The sequence below is a fragment of the Balaenoptera musculus genome, chromosome 2 (genome assembly GCF_009873245.2).
Source record: "Balaenoptera musculus isolate JJ_BM4_2016_0621 chromosome 2, mBalMus1.pri.v3, whole genome shotgun sequence".
NCBI classification, from domain to species: domain Eukaryota; kingdom Metazoa; phylum Chordata; class Mammalia; order Artiodactyla; family Balaenopteridae; genus Balaenoptera; species Balaenoptera musculus.
In genome coordinates this window covers 173,947,185-173,967,686 of record NC_045786.1, presented here as the reverse complement: position 1 = coordinate 173,967,686, position 20,502 = coordinate 173,947,185, and the positions used below count along the sequence as shown (strand labels likewise).

Here is a 20,502-nt window from a genome sequence, read left to right as displayed (position 1 = left end):
ATTTGCATAACCATTTGCAAGTCAGATAGATTCATCTGAGTGGGAATGAATTTCAGTTTTATGAGGCAAAAAAATCTTGACTTTTAGGTGGTCAATTTATAAAAATTAAGAGTACAGTTATGGGGCTTCCCTGGTGGCACAGTGGTTAAGAATCCACCTGCCAATGCAGGGGACATGGGTTCGAGCCCTGGTCCAGGAAGATCCCACATGCCGCAGAGCAAATAAGCCCGTGCGCCACAACTACTGAGCCCATGTGCCACAACTACTGAAGCCCACGTGCCACAACTACTGAAGTCCACGTGCCTAGAGGCTGTGCTCCACAAGAGAAGCCACCGCAATGAGAAGCCCGCGCACCACAATGAAGAGTAGCCCCTGCTCACTGCAACTAGAGGAAGCCTGCGTGCAGCAATGAAGACCTAACACACCCAAAAATAAAATAAATAAAATAAAAATTAAAAAAAAAAAGAGAGTACAGTTATGGAAAGGGCCAAACAGACTTGTTTTGTAATAAAGAGAAATTTGAGCTTCCTTCCATAGACCACAGGATAAAATGATATCAGAAATGGAAAGGATTTCAGAATTAATCAAGTATAACTTCCTCTTTATATAGCTAGAAAAACTGAGGATCAGAGAATTTAAATGATGGCCAAAGTCAATTTCAACTTTGATATTTAACAGGTTTTAATTCAAAGTACCATTAGTACTTTTTTTTTTTTTAATTTATTTATTTTTGGCTTCACTGGGTCTTCGTTGCTGCGCGCAGGCTTTCTCTAGCTGTGGCGGGCGGGGGCTACTCTTCATTGCCGTGTGCGGGCTTCTCATTGCGGTGGCTCCTCTTGTTGAGGAGCACGGGCTCTAGGTGTGTGGGTTTCAGTAGTTGTGGCTCACAGGTTCTAGAGCACAGGCTCAGTAGTTGTGGCACGTGGGCTCAGTAGTTGTGGCGCACGGGCTTAGTTGCTCTGCAGCATGTGGGATCTTCCTGGACCAGGGCTCGAACTTGTGTCCCCTGCATTGGCAGGCGGACTCCCAACCACTGTGCCACTAGGGAAGTCCCCCATTAGTACTTTTAAATCAAATTAAATTTAAGCAACAGCAAAAGTTAAGAAACTTATTTATAAGTCCTTAACTGTAAACACTAGACTAAGCAAATCAAGAGAGGCAACTGTTAAGAGAAATCTTGAAAATCGGTTAAACTTGCCTTTCTAAATATTGTGAAACCCTTAAAGACTCCTACCTATACTTCTACCTTAACAACCTTAAATGTTAATAAAACAAACATTTAAAGGTTCTGAGAGAAATGAGGCTATACTGCCATTTAAATACAGAACTTAAAACTATGGGAGGACAGCATTAATTAAGAAGTAATAAAGTACCTGCTCCTTCCTTTAATCTAAATCAGGCGTGGGCAAATTATGGTCTGTAGGCTCAATCTGGCCCACCACTTGTTTTTGCAAATAAAGTATCGTTGGGACACAATCATATGAGTGTATTTATTCACATATTGTCTAAGCTGCTTCTGTGCTACTACAGCAGAGTTAAATAGTTGCAACAGACTGTACGGCCTACAAAGCCTAGAATATTTACTATCTGGCACTTTACAGAAAGAGTCTGCTGATTCCTAGTCTAAGTAAGACCACATCATAATGATTAAGAATTTTAGTCCTGCAGTCAGAGGACCTGTCTCTGACTCAATGGTAGGTTTCCTACTTGCCAGGCATCAAATTTTGGGCAAATTATTTAGTCTTCCTGTGCCTCAGTTTCCTTATCTTTAGCAAACGGGCATAATACTCTTTACTCACAAAGCTGCTGCAAGATTTACATTAATGTAGGTAAAGCACTTATCCCAATATTTAGCAGGTAATGATCAATCAATAAATAGTAATCGTTATTAGAGAGTTAAGTCACCTTTATGTTTAAAACCTATTTATTAAAATGAGTGTCTCTTTAAGGCCATGGGGTAAAGACAGCAAGAAGGTAAGCCATTAATTCACAGGTTAAGTTCTGTTTGGTTTTGGCTTATGTAAGACAAAACTAATGATGAATTTTGGGATTGGGACACTTCTTGCTAAAAACTTGGAAATGGTTTTCTTTAATGAAATCTCAAGTGTTTGCAAGGCTCTTGTTTTTTAAGGCTCAACTGTCAAAAAACTAAGGTTAAGAGTGGGACTGAAAAAAAAAAAAAAAAAAGAGTGGGACTAAAATTTCAATTACAAAGCTAGAACTAGAACCCATGGTTGCCTCTAGCACAGTGCCTTAGGCATGAAAGCACTTAATAAATTAATAAATCTTTGTTGTGTTGAACTGAACGGCCAAACCCGGATCCACTCTATGGGCCTTATGACATTTATAGAGGCAAACACTTGTTTGCTTTAGGGTTTAAGCAAGAAAACATATTAAATCAATAAATTAAAGGTGCAGCAATCCATACCTGTCTAAATTTAGCTCTTGCTTCTTTTTCCTTCATTCTTCCATGTGCAACCAAATAGTCAAACACTTCACCTATAATTGAGAGAAATAAAAGTAAGCAGAAGTCCTACTTCTGAGCATTAACTTTCCCATAAACTGAAAATGTTTCACTTTTAGCAATGCTCTAATTTTAATTTTTAAAATATAGGTATGAAGATAAACAGAAATATGTGGAATCTGAACTAACTTAGCCTTAACTACAGGCAAAGTTTATAGACAAAATCTTTTAAGCCAAAGATAAGCCTTAACACTAAATTCTCATATGTTTAAATTATACAACTTTTATTTTAAAGGTTATGTTTCCAGTATGCTTTAATAAAAACTTGGCAATGAAAAGTGAAAGTTAAAATGGTTAAGTTATTTGTGTTAAAAGAAGATGTCTTCACTATAGGACCATGACAAAAAAGCATTTCCTGAATATACTCATTCATTCAACAAATAATTACTGAGTGTCTACTAACTGCTGAGAACCGTTCTAGGCTCTGGGGAAACAGAGCAGTGAACAAAGCAAAGTCCTTTTCCTCATGGAGTTTACACTCTAGGAGGGGGTAGACAGATAATAAACAAACAAATGAATATACAGTATATCAGATTATAAAAAGTACTGTGGAGAAAAGTCAGGGGAAAGAAACAGGAAGTGTGTTTGTGTGTGTAAGCACTGTGCTGACTACTGTGAGGGAGTGGACACTAGTTATCTGGGAGAAAGATTCTAGACAGAGACAAGAGCAAGGAGGCCATGAGGCTGGAGAAGCGTGAACAAGGGAAAAGGGAGGTGCTGAACGAGCACAGAGATGGTAGGAGAAGCGAGATCAAGAAGAGTCCTGTGGGTGCTGTTCTAAGTGAGAGGAGAAGCAGAGGAGAACATGAAATGACTGGCTTCTTAAAGGATCACTCTGGCTGCTAGAGGGAGAAGAGGGTTAAGGCTGAGGAAGGGACCGGGAAACCAACTGGGAAGAGCGCAATATTCAGGACAAGAAAGAGGGTGGCCGGGCCTAGAGTGGGAAACGGCAGTGGTGGTGACAAGTGGGGAGATTCAGGACACAGTGCAAAGGAAAAGCCAATAGAACTCGCTGGTGGACGTCTAGGTGGTAGTTTTACACAGTATTAATTCCTCAGGGAAGAGAAGTGACATTTCAAGGAACCTATCAGTACTGCCAATTGCTTATCAATTTGGAATAAAGAAACACCTCTGAAATCAACCAAGAGTACTAATTTACCAAATTGGATATAAAATGTGTTTGGGAAAAAAAATCACATTTACTTCATACAAATAAAGAATATTTCCATCAGCTTAGTGACAACAGTTAACTAAAATATTTTGATACTTAAAAAACGCTTAGTTTCAGGACTTAAATATTTTTGAGGAAAAGGTTATTCTGAACTGTACATTAATATCTGACTTAAACTTTTAGCCCTAACTTTGAATAAATTTTAAAATAATAAATGGGTATAAATATTTTCAAGTTATCACTGACTGCCTAATGATCTTTTAAAAGGAATTACCTATTGTTAATTTATACTACGCAATTCATTTAACTATGATGAATTATAAAATTAAATGTCAGCTCAGTAAAATGTCAGTATTTTCTATGCGAATGACCTTTCTATTTGCAGAAAAATATACTATGTCAAAACAAGTAGTTAAAAAGTGAAAACAAAGATGCATGCATAACATACGTAACAGTTTTGACTTTTTAGAAAAACTTAATGGATTAAACCCGGTAGTTGTAGAGTCACACAGATAAAGTCCAAGTCTGTCAATATAATTTTAAAATATTTTAAAATTCAAATGCAATATAAACCTGTTAAGAGATTTTGGAACCATAAAGTCACAGTCACTAAGTTATAAACCAGGAATACAACCCAGATCTCTTACTTTTCCCCTTATTAAAAATGCATTAACACTCAGATTAAGCAGCTGAATTGAAAACCTCTAAAGGCTATTATTTATTAGGAGAGAAAATTACAAACAGGGGCTCTCCCTGCCCAGGTCACGGCCCATGTGGTTGATGAAAGGACACTGGACAGGACAGTTCAGAAAGCCCTTGGTTTTGGTTCAGGTCCTGCCACTATAACCAGTGATGAAACCACTGGCATAGAACAACCATTCAGAGCTTTAGGTTCATCTGTAAAAATTAGGCAATTGCCCTGGATGACGTCTAAGATTCCTTCCAATTCGAAAATTCCACGATTGTTCCAAATTGAAAAATACGAGGCTGGGGAGGAGTAGATAGCCATTTTTTAAAAATTATTTATTTATTTATTTATTTAGGCTGCGTGGGGTCTTAGTTGCGGCATGCGGGCTTCTTGGTTGTGGCATGCAGACTCTTAGTTGTGGCATGCGAACTCTCAGCTGCGGCATGCATGTGGGATCTAGTTCCCCGACCAGGGACGGAACCTGGGCCCCCTGTATTGGGAGCATGGAGTCTTACTCACTGGACCACCAGGGAAGTCCCTAGGTAGCCAATTTAATGAAACGTTTGTTGTTCAAAATGGCAAACGTATCAACAATAAAACAGCTGCCCTGGAGATGGTGCTTTGTTGAGCTGATTAAAACAAATGGCCCAAGCCAATAAACCACCACCACCACCCATCAGTGCTGTTATAATGCTGAGCAATGGCACCGAGTCCTCAAAGGAGGGCTGTGAGGGCTGTGCTCCCATGCCCAGTAAGAAGCTCAGAGACATGTAACTTATGAGGTCACGCTGCCAATGAGAGGCACTGGCTGGATGGACTCCATGTCTGTCTTTTCTGGAGTCCATCCTCCTCCTGGATGGACACTTCTCAGATGTTTCTGACTTCTCCTACACAGAGCAATCTCTAGGACCCTGGTACCTAAAACAGATGGGAACGGAAAGCCGTGACTGACTGACCAATCAGTAGAGGCTATATGGTGTCGGAAGGCTGGGCTCCAGGCCTGGCAACACGACCACAGTGAGATTTCCCAGCCTCCATTTCCTCAAGGGTAAAAGCCCATCGCTCACTGCCTGGCCACATCACTGAGGCATTGTGAAAGTCAAAGGAGACCAGGAAAGAGAAAAAAGCACTTGTCCACTGCAGTGGCTACACAAATGAAAAGACTATGAACTGTAAGATGAGTAGATAGCATTCGAACTCCGTACAGACTTATGGTTCTACCATTAACCTTCAGCTCTTCCTACTGCTCCTCAACTGCGAAAATCCCAACTAAACTCTCAAACCACACATTTAAAAGATGAAGCACACAACTAATAATGAATTAGGAGTATGAAAAAGTGGTGCCAGGGGTGTGCCTGCTCTGCCCACAACAGGTTTACAATCTTTTATTTAATGGTTAACTCACCACAGTGAGGCTGTGATTCAACTTTCTGTCTCCAGGTTCTGCATCCTGGATCAAAGTGCTAACAAAACAAAACTCTACTATAATCAAAACAATTTAATCTATACTGTAGAGTTAAATAGAGTATGTCTCCAGTAGTTTATAATTTCATTAATTCAGTTCAATTCTTATTTGCTGAGTATCTGCTATGTGCCAGGCACTGTGCTAGAGACAGGGAACACACAAAGACAAACAAGAAAGCTTCTGCCTTTCACAAACAATGAAAACTCACACACAGTCCAAAATCTACAAGCATAGCCCAAACATAACCCTAAAATAAGAATCTTTGTAAAAGATAACAGCGATATACATTCATTTCATAAAAATGCCTACATGTATACAACCTTATAGGCAAATAATTACCAGTCCTTAATCTTTATTTTAGGGAAGTCTAACCATAAACACGGTGACCACCATTTCTGGCCTTGGGAAATGATGGACACCAATGACATAAAAATCTGATAAAGACATCCATCCAACATGCAGTACACATTTATTTCAAATAGGCTAATGCACTGATATTTTTGAAAATTCAAGTACTGGAACAAACAAAATGTGCTATATATACACAATGGAATATTATTCAACCTTGATAAGGAAAGAAATTCTGACACAGGCTACTAAATGGATGAACCTTAAGGACATTACGCTAAGTGAAACAGGAAGTCACAAAAGGACAAATATTGTATGATCCCACTCATATGAGGTCCCTAGAGTAGTCAAATTCATACAGAAAGAAAGCAGAATGGTGGCTGCCAGGGGCTGGGTGAAGGGAGGATGGGGAGTTACTGTTTAATGGAGACAGAGTTTCATTTTGGGAAAATGAGAAAGTTCTGAAGATGGATGATGATAATGGTTAACAATGTGAATGTATTTAATGCCACAGAACTATACACTTGAAATGGTTAAAACAGTAAATTTTACGTTATACCATAATTAAAAAAATCCAAGTATTTGCGTATTATCAATTAATGATGCTAATAATGAAACACTTAATAGCAACCCACAGAACTGCTAGGAATCAGCCTTCCTGTTTCTCATCCTAGTGTATTATGATTCTGAATGTTAAATGAAACTTTAACAATTATCCGTGTGGGCTGTGTGGTTGTGTATTCTTCTAAAAGGGAAGAAAGAGAGAAAAACAATTTATAAATTTCTTACCTCCACTGGCATACTCCATGATTAGGTAGAGTGTTTTGTCAGTTTCAATGACTTCGAATAACTTCACTAGGGGAGGGGAGAAGATACAGGAGAAAAAGAAACAAATGTCCATATGCACAGTACTATGTACATATAAACTATAACTACAAAAAGTAACTTTTTCCCTGTTAAAGATTTTAATAGCTGGCCCTCTACAAAATTCTTTTAGGAAAATTTATAATATATTACAACAGCAGAAAAGATTTTATAAAAACATGGAATTCTATAAAAATAAACATAGTTTCTGGGTGCTCAAACGGTGTAACTTCAGGATGCACTCAGCAGTCTAGTGAAGTGTATCTGCTCTCATTTCATCCTCCTGTATTACGTCTATATCTGTTCTATTCCTAAAAGTGCAAGTCCATTCACTTGTCATTATGGCTTTAAGGATACATATAATTCCTCTTGAGACTTCCGTTGCTTGGGAAACTTATCACAGTTCTCAGAGAACAAGGTCCCTTTGTTTCTGTTCTTTTTCTTAAAGATGTATTTTATTTTATTTTTTATTTTTTTTTGGCTGCGCCATGCAGGATCTTAGTTCCCCAACCAGGGATCCAACTGGAGCCCCTGGCAGTGAGAGTGCGGAGTCCTAACCACTGGACTGCCAGGGAATTCCTAAGGAGGTTCCTTTGTTTCTATTCTAAAGCCAGAGATGGCAAAGTAGAAGGGATTATACTATAAATAATTGAAAATAACTTTTTAAAAAGAATTATTTTCAATGGGTCAGTGTGACTACTATAGCAGTCTCTTGTTACAGATACAAATAATATTTCTATTACTGCTAATTCATAAAACCATAACAAAATCAGAAATATAAAATTTTTAGATGAAACTGAAGTTATTCTCTCAAGCTATCAAATCACTATCTCCTGTATCTACTTTGGTAATACATACTTTACAATTAAATTTAGCAAAAAAGGGAGCAGGGAGGGAGAATGCTAATCTCTTATATTGTGGGTTATTTTCTGATGCTTTAACACGGTATTAGATCAAATAAAGTACCTTACACAGTATTGGATGTGTTTGTCAAACTGGTGAATAAAAGTATCATATCATTTCTAAGATGATATATGTTCAGGCTGTTAAGAAAAATTTAAAGATATTTAAGGCATATATGCTGGTAAACCATCAACATATAAATAATAGCTTTCTAAAATTCCAATGCAGGGGGAATTCCCTGGCAGTCCAGTGGTTAGGACTCCTAGCTTCCACTGCAGGGGGCTGGGGTTCGATCCCTGGTCAGGGAACTAAGATCCTACAAGCCACGTGGCCCGGCCAAAAAAATAATAATAATAAATAAAATAAAATAAAATTCCAATGCAAATATTGGCTCTTCTGTGTAAACTATTTTAATCCAATGGGAATTTAAATTTTTAGAAATTTATATTTTCAAAGATATGTCACTTAGTAGTAAGTATAGAGAACTCTAATCAGGGTACAACGTAAGTAATTAAAAAACAAAACAAAAAGGTTTAAGTTAGCTAGTTCTTGGCAGTTATTTTTTGGTGGGAAGTTGGAATTTGAAATCCAGAGTTGGCTAGCTAGTTCCCTATGTCTTTTAAAATATGATTCAATGTACCAGTATTTTCTTGGGAACACAGCTAGAGCAGAAAGTTTTACACCTTTGAAAATTGTAACTCTAACTTACTATAATTCCTTCTTCTTTATCCAATTAAGTACAATTATGACATTTTCTAATATATTAAAAATTAGAAAATTATAATCTGATTACGTATGTTTCTACTGAACTAAAGCTTTACATTAATCTTTTAACCTGTCTTTAGTAATTTCAAAAAGTTAACAGAAATGATCAATATATATATATACATATATATTCTAAAAGTGTACCTGGGCTGGGAGAACGGAAGAAATCTCCTGTCACTCCTGGAATATATGTTTAGCTTTATGACATACTTTCAAGAATGCATTTAGACCCAAAAGTATTTAAGAAAGCAGAAAGTACCTATGTTTGGATGATTTAAAATCTTCATTATTCTTACTTCTCTGAAGAGCTAAAAAACAAACACACACACAATTCCCCCAACACAGGTTATTAAACATTATATATATTTAATGAAGATATATTTATATTCCATGGTTGCAATATAAATTTAAATTTTCTCTTAGATAACTGATTCACTGATAATGTTTAGTAGTCCACATCTAAGAAATAGAAATCCAGGGTAATTATGAGGTAGTTTTGTTACCTAATACATACTTTAATTTTATCTTACGAAAAAGCAGAGGTCCCAGAAGAGGATGATATTTTGCTATTGTGAATTATACTTTGAATTATATTTTGCTATCTTGAACACAGAAATCAGATTTAAGCAGGAATAGTTTGTGATTAGACTTAGTCTGATTCAATAACTACCTAGGGGCTCTAATTCTGCAAATCAAAACTTGTATAGTCACAATGAACTGCATCATGATAATTCCAAGTAATTCTGTAAGAAGATTTTGAATAAAACCACTTCAACCTGACTACCCATCACACAGAATAAGGGGAAATATTAAATTGTTGCACAAACACATGCTGTGAGTTCAGAGGCGGGTCACAGCATTAGGGCCTGGGCTAATATGAGATTGCAGAAAATAACAGAATTTTAGAGGTCATCTTATACAACCCTCCTGCAAACAAATGGGAACCAGAAAAAGAGAGGAAAAGATCTTCCAAGGTCCTCCTTTCTTTCCATGGGGAATACGGCCAGAACTAGTCTCCCAGCACCCAGCGTACGACACAGCCTACAGGAGGCAAGGCTGGCAGGTGGTTTGGGCAGCGAGCAGCCGCCGGCTATGGGAAAAGGAAGCTGGGGCTCTCCCCGCGCTCGTCCTTGTCCACCAGGTCTGATGGAGAACTGAATCAGCAACTAACAGCTGAAAGCCATGGTATCTGACCTACAGACAGCTCAGAGCTTAAAAACATGTAATCAAGATGAAGAGCCTTCCTGTCTAGAATACTGGATCATCCCTAAAGGCAGGAGCACTTTTATCTCCAACATACATACTTCCTATTGCTGTTGTGGTCATTCCCACATTTTCTGTCCTGAGATGAGAAGATAGCCTCCCTGACAACCATTCAGGCTTGAGTTCTTAATTTCCCTCTGTCAAGCTAACACAGGAATCTCGTTTTCCAATCCATTATAGCTGGACTTGTAGCTATAATTTGAACCTCCCAGTTATTTCTACAAATGCTAAATTAGAAGAGCGCCAAGTTGGATACCATACGAACACAGCTTAGGGCACTGCATTTAGAATGAAACCCTGACCACGGCCATGGCAGCCTCTGCCTACCCTCCAACCTCAGCTCCAGCCACCCTGATTTCTCTCAGATATTAGAACATACTAAGCTCTTTCCTTCCTTAGTCTTTTTCCTTTTCATCCTTCAAGACTCAGGCAGATTCTCTAAAAACCTCATCTAAGTAGGTCTCCTTTGTTTTACATCATAGCAATCTGTTTACTTCCTTCCTAGACTGTCTTTCAAGTTGTGATAATACATTTCTGTTTACCAGTTCACTGTTGTGTCCTCATCCACAGGGAGCATGTCTGTCTCCCTTCACTAATGCATCCTTGAAACCAAGCCTGGCCCACAACAGGAACTCATTTGTTCGACAAATGCCTGCAGGAAAGTACTAACTACCAAGAAGTGTGGTCTGAGCCAGGATCCTTAGCATTCTAATGACCACACTGCTTTGAAATCCTGAGTAGCAGAATGCCTATTACAGGGTTGTCGTAGTTCTGCTGGCGAGAGAGTTCAAATGAAAGCGACTGTTTTTTAAATCCCTACTAGCAGTGCAGCACTAAAACATCAGAACTAAAGTGATTAGAACCAAAGAGCAGGAAAAAAAAATGTAATACTATAGGGATTCAAGGGAGGGAGACCTCACTTATGTCTGGGGTAGTGGGCACCATGGAGGTAACTGGATTTATGCAGTTGAAAATGGGCTGGCTATGTGTGCTCCATATATGTGAGCAAAGACAGGGAGGTGCAACCAACTAAGACCATTTAAAGAAGACCAAGTGGGGCTTCCCTGGTGGCGCAGTGGTTGAGAATCTGCCTGCCAATGCAGGGGACATGGGTTCGAGCCCTGGTCTGGGAAGATCCCACGTGCCGTGGAGCAACTAAGCCCGTGCACCACAACTACTGAGCCTGAGCTCCTCAACAAGAGAGGCCGCGACAGTGAGAGGCCTGCGCACCGCGATGAGGAGTGGCTCCCACTCGCCGCAACTAGAGAAAGCCCTCGCACAGAAACGAAGACTCAACACAGCCAAAAATAATAAATAAATAAATAAAAATTAAAAAAAAAAAAAAGAAGAAGACCAAGTGATCCATCTGGCAGAGCAGTGGGTTTCCAAGTGTGGGCTTCTGGCCACCAGCATCAGAATCACTAGGGTGTTTGTGCAAACTGTAGGTTCCTGGGCTCTACCCATCACTAGATCTGAAATGGGCCTTGAGAATCTCACCTTTCAACCACCACCCCAGGTGTGGTGGTTTTCAAACAGGTCCACAAATCCTTTGATAATCCTACCCTCAAAAGGCAGAACTGAATACCCCTCCCTTTGCGTGGGGGCTGCACTGAGTGACTTGCTTCTAATGAACAGAGTAAGGCAGAGGCAATGGTGAGGGGACTTCAGAGACTGACTAGGTCTTAAAAGGCACTGGGACTCCCTCCTTGCTCTCACAGATCACTTCCTTGCATGTCATGAGCACACTGAGCACCTCAATGGACAGGCCCAGATGGCAAGGAAATGAGGACTCATACCCACAGCTGGTGAGGAACTGCAGGCCCTAGACAAGAGCCAGGTGAGAGGGCCTTTTGGAAGCGGATACACCAGACCAATCAAATCTTCGGATGCTGCATCTGTGGCTCTCACCCCAAATCTCTTGAGAGCACCTGAGCCAGAACCATCCAACTAAGTCACTCCCTAACACATGACTCACAGAAACTGTGAGATGACACATGGTTCTAAGTTGCTAAGTTTTGGAGTAATTTTTAGAGAGTAGTAGTACACTACCGGTAACACACTGAAGTTTGAAACCCCCTGAGTTACATACAGCAGAGGTCACACCAAGGGCTGCGTTGTGAAAACAGAGGAAAGGTGAGTGGCACCAGATAGAAGGATGAATAGTACAAGCTTCTTTCTGTAGGCTGTAGAAAGAATAGCCAAAGGTTCCCTGGCAGGATAGTGTCAGGGTATTACCAAAATGACTTTACATATCTGCCTCTATCAGAATGATACATCAGGTAGAAATGAGTTCATAAACTCTATACCAAGTTAATCAAAGGGGGTGGGGAGAGGAAGCAAGAAGCTAACAGTGATCAAGTGTCACCTCTGTCCGAAGCTCAGCACTAGATGCTTCACGTCTATGATCCTATCTAACTTAATTTCCACACCTCTGTCAGGTGACTATGATCATCTCCAATGTACAGGAGAGGAGGACTAAGAAAGTTAAGAAACTCGTCCAAGTTCTCTCAGCTAACACGTGCCGGAGCTGACAGATTACAAGCTGGCAATACAGAAAATCCAGAGCAACAGGTGGGTACTGGCACAGAATTTTTTTAAAAGTTGGCAATTTGCATATATGGTTAAGATGCCAGAGATTTCATTTATTTGTATCAACTGTGAACTTGATGGCTGAAGACAAATTTGGATATAAATAATTTACTGAAAAGAAAACATGAACTTTAAGCAAAGTCCCTACTAGGATTGTACAACATATTTTTAAAAGTTTTGCTACTATAAAAGGACATTTAAATAAGACGTTCACCTATTTCTACTATCTTATTTCTCTACATTCCCTTTCAACCTTATGCAGATGCTAGTTGTAAAAAATAAAATGAAATAACACAGAAATGTGTAAAGTGAAAGAGTTCTCTCCTCATCAACTAATCTCCATCCTCTACACATCTTCTCATTTTTATGTCCTTTAGGAACTGGTAGATAGGAGGAGAACAAACATCTCTAAAGGCAAAGACTTGGACCCTGGTGACGAGAACACTGAACACACTAAGCCTACAGTACTACAGAGTAAAGAAATGCCCCCAAAGCCTGTACTGAGGATGTACAGGAATTATCCTTGGGAAAAAAACAATTTTACCAATTGATATAAAAATAAAATGAGCATATAAGAGACAGCATAGGGTGGGGTGAGATGTTATCATAGTCATCAAACTGTGATCTAAATCATCATGACCAAAGTGTTCAGACTTGCTTCTCCAGATATATAGGTATGAGACAGAATGAACAGGCCAAAGGTTGAGAGCCTGTGCTTTTCACGGCAGCTGAGTGACACGCTGGGTGACAACTTATGTGTTAGAAATAATGGACAGGAATATAATTGCCAACCTTTTCTTTACTAGGAAAGAGCTGAACTGTAAATCCAAGATTATGAGTAATTATTAGCTGCCTTGGATGAAGAGAAGGAGATACAGGTAAGAAGCATTCAGGGGGTAAGGGAGAGGGAGGCAGAGTTGAAGCTGACACCCAAGTTTGTGAATCTGGGTGCCACTTTGAGACAGAGAAGACTCAAGCTGCAGTGAGGAAGGTGAGTCTGGCTTTGGACATGCCATGTGAGGGGCAGTTAAGTGAGGATACTGAAAGCATAGCATGGTACTTGGTATTTGGGTCTGAAGCTCAGGAAAGAAATCTGGGCTAGAGATAAATTTTGTAGAATTATTAGCATAGGGATAGTATCCTTGGAAGGAAATGACACCGCTTAACTGTGAAATGAAAAAACAGAAACATCAACGAACAAGCATTTCAGAGAGAAGAGAGCTGAGGCCCACAGTGGAGACTCAGAAAAGGCAGCCAGAGTGACAGAATGAAATCCAGACACTGGAATCTAATGCCTACCACAGACCTACAAGTGGGGTCACAACGCTCTGTTTGTAAGCAGCTTCCCAGACCCTGGAACAGCGCTGGGGTCCTTCATGAAGGACAGAGAGAAGGATGGCGTGCCTGCTCTTCCTCATTAGGTCCCTCTGTCTCGCTCACCACACTGAGCACAGCACCTCTGCTGAACGAAAGAACAAATCAAAGACCCTCTCAGACAAAACTGAGGGAGAGAGCCTGGCAAAAGCCCAAAGAGTTCATGGAGAAGGAACTGTCAAAATGCTCTGATGTGAAAAAGAAAAAAAAAAAAAAATGTCTTTGCTTCTCTATAGACAGAATACCTCTAGAAGGACAAATAGAAACTGATGCCACTGGTGGTCCCAGGGCAGGGACCTGGATGGATGGAAGTCAAGCAGTAGATGAAGACTTTGCCTTCTATACTTTTATCTGTCCTTTGAACTCTGAATCACAACTGTAGTATCTATCTCCTCTCCTCCAATTAATTTGAATTTTAAGAAAAAGGTGGAGAATGAACAAAGAAAAGTGTTTTTTGACAAAAGGGGAATTCCTGAAAAAGAAAACTGCTGTATTCTGAGGACTGTTAACAAGAAGAGAGTTTACTATTCCTTTCCATAGTGTGGGCCAAGGCTGCTGATGGGTGAAAGGCAAGCAAGTCTTCCAGGGAATATCTTTAAAGTCCAGCAAATATGACAGCCAGCACAGTAAGGCAAAACTTAAGGAGCTTAAAGAGAGTTTAGTTACTCTCAGAACCACCCTAACATTAAAATAAACAACAGAATAGGAAAGTTAACAAATAACAGAGAAGATAAGAGCACTATTAAAGACCATTTGTTTAACACTAGGCAAAGGCAGTGACCTATCTCCTACCCAGGAAGAGCTGTCTATAGATGGGGGGAGATATATGTGCGGGTGTACTACAGTGTAATTAACCAGAATTTTACTGATATCATGTAGGTTATCCCTAACTTTTTGCTGTTGTAACATTACAATGAGCATCCTTGTATATATACATCCTCATACACTTATGCAAATATATTGGCAGAGTAGGTTGGGGGGCCAAAGGGCATACATGCTTTTAAAATTTTGTTAGTGCTATATTACTCTCTAAAAATATATTAATTTAAACTATGTCAGCAATAACAGAGTTCCTGATTCTCTACACTCTTGCCAACAATATGTATTACCAGTTTTTTGCAAATCTGGTGAAAAAATGTTACCTTTTCGGATGTTAAACATTTTTTACTTGAATATTGACCATCTGTCCTACTAATTGCCTGAGTGTATCTTTTGACTATTTTCTATTAGGTTATATACTCCTGTTTCTCCTCGATTTGCAAGATCTTTTATATAGTATGGAAATAAGACCTTTGTCTGCCATAGCAGACAATGTTGGGTCCTTACTCAAATTCACCCTGACTCCTTTGCTGACTATCATGAGCAATCCTTTCAACTTTTTTAGCTATTTCATCTATTGTTTACTGCATATTTCTAAAATGCCAGATTATATTGCTTCCTTGATTTTCCATTTTAGACACTGTTTTGTGACTCCCACTTTGGATTTAGCTTTCCTATACCCTTCCAAACACAGACTTATGCTTCCCCTCTCCATCCTCTTCATGAGGTTCTATTACAGTTTTGGCTAAACAAATATTATGTTTAATTTTTATTGCTAAAAGTAGTACATATAGTTTTAAAAGTCGAACTGTGTAACGTAATATATCTCTCCACCCTCAACCCTTGTTCATAATGTCAAGCACTTTCAACTCAGGTATTTGCTGCCTTACTTCTTTTTCTTTTTTTATAAGATTTTTTTTTCTTTTTGACATGGACCATTTTAAAGTCTTTATTGAATTTGTTACAATATTGCTTCTGTTTCACGTTTTGGTGTTTTGGCCATAAGGCATGTGGGATCTTAGCTCCCCGACCAGGGATTGAACACGCACCCCCTGCATTGCAAGGCAAAGTCTTAACCACTGGACCGCCAGGGAAGTCCCTGCTACCTTACTTCTGAATAGCATGCTTGTGCTGTTATTCTATGATTTCTTAGCCACTCCCCCTGATATTAGCTATTTTCTTAGTATTGGCAGTGAAGATTTAGCTCTCTTACATCCTGTCCCCCACCCCACATCCCTTCCCGCCTTCCTCCTGATCAGTTATCATAATATTTGGCTAAAGTATTCAGTTTACATTATATAAATATTCTTTATAGCCAAACTAGGAATGCATTTCCATTCTTTTTATTTATCAAAAATGTTTCTGATTTCCTTTGAGCTAATGACTGTCTCGGTTATTTTGTTCACTTAGGTTTTCTATGTATCTCTCACTTTACTAATTCATCCTTAAACTTTGTAACAGAAGTGTATACCTCCTCTCAAATACTTTCAAATAGTCAAGTATTCTTTTTTCTCCCCCCGGAAATATGCATATTCTGGAGGCCTCTGTCCTGCTCTCAAGGCCTGCTGTGTTGGATTTCCTGTTCTAGACCCTATGCTCTTCTCTTTTTTAGTATTGTCCCCCGTTGTGGTGAAATATCCCACCAATAGCTCCTGAGGAAGGGTAAGTGTATGATTAAAACCTTGCAAAAATGTTCTGATTCTATCTTCACATTTGATTGACATTTTGGCTGGGTAAAGAATTCTAGGTCGGGTATTCCCTGGTGGCACAGTGGTTAAGAATCCGCTTGCCAACGCAGGGGACATGGGTTTGAGCCCTGGTCCGGGAAGATCCCACATGCCACGGAGCAACCAAGCCCATGCGCCACAACTACTGAGCCTTTACTCTAGAGCTCGCGAGCCACAACTACTGAGCCCACGTGCCACAACTACTGAGGCCCATGCGCCTAGAGCCTGTGCTCTGCAACAAGAGAAACCACCGCAATGAGAAGCCCGCGCACCGCAACGAAGAGTAGCCCCCGCTCACCGCAAGCAGAGAAAGCCTGCGCACAGCAACGAAGACCCAAAAGCAGCCAAAAATAAATAAACAAATTAAAAAAAAAAAAAAAAGAATTCTAGGTTATAACTGTTTTCTCTCAGAAACGCCCCCCCCCCGTTTTAATGAGATATAATTGACATAGAATACTGTGTAAGTCTAAGGTTGTACAATGTGATGATTTGATACACATATATATTGTGAAATCTTTACCACAGTAAAGTTAGCTAACACATCCCTCACCTCACATAATTATCATTTTGTTGTTGTTTTCATTGTGGTGAGAACATTTAAGATCCACTCTCACAGCAACTTTCAAGTACACAGTACTTGTTAACTATAGTCACCATGCTGTACATTAGATCCCTGGAACTTTCTAACTTGTAACTGGGTGTTTGTACCCTTTGACCAACAGCTCCCCATTTCCCTCAACACCCCCATCCCCTGGCAACCACCATCTACTCTGTTTTTATAAGTTCAATTTTTTTAAAGATTCCACATATAACTGATATCATAGAGTATTTGTCTGATTTAACTTAGCATAATGCCCTCAAGGTCCAACCATGTTGTCACAAAGAGCAGGATTTCCATTTTTACAGCTGAATAATATTCCTATTACTATAGGATAGAATATATAATAATAATACTCCTCACACGTTCTTTATCCATTCATCTGTCAATGAACGCTTAGGCTGTTTCCCTAGCTTGGCTATTGAGAATACAATGCAACGAACATGGGAGCTCAGATATCCCTCTGAGATAGTAACTGCATTTCCTGTGGATATACACCCAGAAGTGAAACTGCTGAATCATATGGTAGCTCTATTTTTAATTTTTTGAGAAACTTCCATACTGTTTTCCAAAGTAGTTGTACCAATCTACATTCCTACCAACAGTACACAAGGTATCCCATTTCTCTACACCTTTGTCAGCATTTATCTCGTCTTTTTGATAACAACCATTCTAACAGGTTGAGGTGATATCTCACTGCAGTTTCGATTTGCATTCCCTTGATGGTTAGTGATGTTGAACACCTTTTCATGCACTTGTTGGCTATTTGAATGTCTTCATTGGAAAAATGTCTATTCAGATTCTTTGTTGCTTTTTAAATTGGATCATTTGGGATTTTATTTGCTACTGGTTGTAGGGGTTCCTTTTCTCCCATTTTGTAGGCTGCCTTTTCATTCTGTTGACTGTTTTTTTTTTTTTTTTGCTGTGAAGTTTTTTGTAGTCCCACTTTTTTGGCTTGCGATTTTGGTGTCATTAAAAAAAAAGTCATTGCTAAGAACAATGTCAAGGAGCTTTTTCCCACTGTTTTCTTCCATGAGCTTTATGGTTTCATACCTTCCGTTTAAATCCTTAATCCATGAGTTAATTTTTGTGCATGGTATAAGACAGGGGTCCAGTTTCATTCTTTTACACATGAATATCCAGTTCTCTCAGAATTTTAAAGGCCTCGATCCATTTCCTTCCAGCTTACAGTGGTGTGGAATGGTATGATGACATTCTGTTACAATTCTTTGTGACCTATTTTTTCCTCTTCCTTCTCTTTAATTTTGATGTATTTAAATTTTAATGTACCACAGATTCAGTCTCTGTGGTACATTAGCATTCAGTCCAGATATATTGTGGGTCTTTTGTCATTTACTGCATTGGGCACTGAGCCTTTCAATCTGGAATTCAGGTCCTACAGTTCGGGAAAATCACCTTCTGTTAGTCTTTGATAATCTCCCTTCCTATCCCCAGTTCTTTTTACAACACCTCTTTACCAGAAACTAGACCTCCTAGATAGGTACCTCAATTTCACATGGTATCTTTCTTAATTTTCATCTCTATGAACTTCTGTAATACTTTCTGAGAGATTTCCTTGACTTTATTTTCCAACCCCTTTATTGAATTTCTTTCCAATACCATAAATTACCCTCTCCCCAACAGTCCTTTCTCAATGCACCATGTTCTTCTTTCATGAATATAACGGCCGTTATTGCATTCCGTCTCCCTCTTTTTAAAATCTTTGAAAACATAATTATAGTGTTGTTGTTTTTTAAAGTAGCTGAGTTTCCTCTTCCAGTGTTCCTTTCTCTTTCTTATTCCTGTTTGTTTTAGTTTCAGGTTATCCTCAAATATCTGGAGATTCTTGGCTGTCCTCCCATATTTAAGAGAGGCACCAAAATGCTGGACTAAACATCATATATATAAAAGCTGGACCATAGGATGACCGGGCAGAGATTAAGTAGATTTACTGAAAGACAATAAATGTCTCTACCTATATTTTCATTTAACTCAATTTTCCTGGAGAAGAATCCTCCAATCTCCTTTTCAGGCAACACATGAAGGGCTAAAGAGTTCTGGGAGGCACGCAAGGAGCGGGAAGACAGAAAGAGTGTCTCACCACTCAGTGGGCCCCTGTTTTTAGTATGAGGTCCCCAAGTCTAGATGCTCTTCAATTCCGCCTCTTCAGAAAATAAACTGCCCAATTTCTACTGGGGCAGAGAAGGGCGGGTTGCCTGAAGGTGATATGAGGCCCAGTTATACATTTTAAGCCAATCCTGTTTCCATTTCTATGTGTACCTCCACCCACAAAAGAAGCTAACAGAACTCATCCTTCAACTTTCTGAATTCTGTGGCATGACTCAGCATGATTTTTGCTGGCACCAGCCTACCTATTCCCACCCCTAAGTGCTCCCCTTAGGGACTGGTTTCAGTTCACTATGATTTGCTAAGTCTATTACATGAAAAAATATATACAATAGTGTACACACACACACACACACACACACAACTATTCATCCATCTGTTTTCCATCTGGCAAACTAGGTTTAATTCTTTGTCTATTTTTGACACTCCTTTTTAATTCCTTTACTACTATTTAGTGAGTGGGAGGAAGGAGCAAACATAAATGTACTAATGTTTAACTGGAAGTCCTATATGCTAATACTTTAATTCCCAATTTTTGAATGGATGTTATAAGTGGGATTGAACTATAGTTTTCTTCCCTGTTTCTAATACATTTTGATAGCCATGTATGTGAATTCCAGAGAAGAATTTGGAAGCTTCCCTTCAAGACCTATTCACTGAAGGTTTCAAAGAAGCCAATCATGAAATTCTGCAAATGGCAATCTGAGGTGGCAGCTGGCCTTTTTACCACTATTCAATTTCTTCTGTAGTTACTGATGCATTTAGATTCTTTTGTAGACTTAATTTTGATAAGTTACGTTTTCCTAGAAAATTATCCATTTTTTAGGTGTTCTAGTTTATTTGCACAAAAGGTTCTCTCATAATAATTTTAATTCTTCTCTATCTGGTCTTTTCCCTGCCCCTCATTTCATACTCATACTTTGTGTTGTCTCTCCCTATCCCCTGGATTAAGTTAACTAGTGGTTTATCTATTTTACTGCCTCCCTTCTCATCGCCCTCTCAAAAAAAAAAAAACAAAAGCTCTAGATCATTTTGATTGTTTTTCCAATTCACTAATTTCTGCCCTTTGTAAGTTCCTTACATTATTCTTCATTCCTGAGATTTATTTTGTTCCCTTCTCTAACTTATTAGTTGAATATTTAATGTATTGTCATTTTTTGTTTAATAATGTGTTCAAGGTTTCAAATTTTCTTGAACACCAAAAGCAGTATTCTATAGTTTCGGATACACAGTGTTACTTTCTAGATACACTGCAATTTTGGTTTGCATTTTCTCTT

The 20,502-nt window shown here is 39.0% G+C and overlaps 1 protein-coding gene across 16 annotated transcripts in view; it reads right to left on the bottom strand.

Annotated features, from left to right (window-relative positions):
- The window catches only part of MARK3 (microtubule affinity regulating kinase 3), a 107,865-nt gene that overhangs the window by 32,434 nt on the left and 54,929 nt on the right, over window positions 1-20,502 (bottom strand). For 15 of the 16 annotated variants that reach the window (XM_036841444.1, XM_036841436.1, XM_036841446.1 and 12 more), the window contains exons 4-6: window positions 8,988-9,036; window positions 6,986-7,051; window positions 2,429-2,499 (exon numbers count right to left, since the gene is read on the bottom strand). In XM_036841444.1, coding sequence (XP_036697339.1) covers window positions 2,429-2,499; window positions 6,986-7,051; window positions 8,988-9,036 — 186 coding nt within the window. The remainder of the gene's footprint in view (window positions 1-2,428; window positions 2,500-6,985; window positions 7,052-8,987; window positions 9,037-20,502) is intronic. The other variant, XM_036841449.1, reaches the window with a different exon arrangement.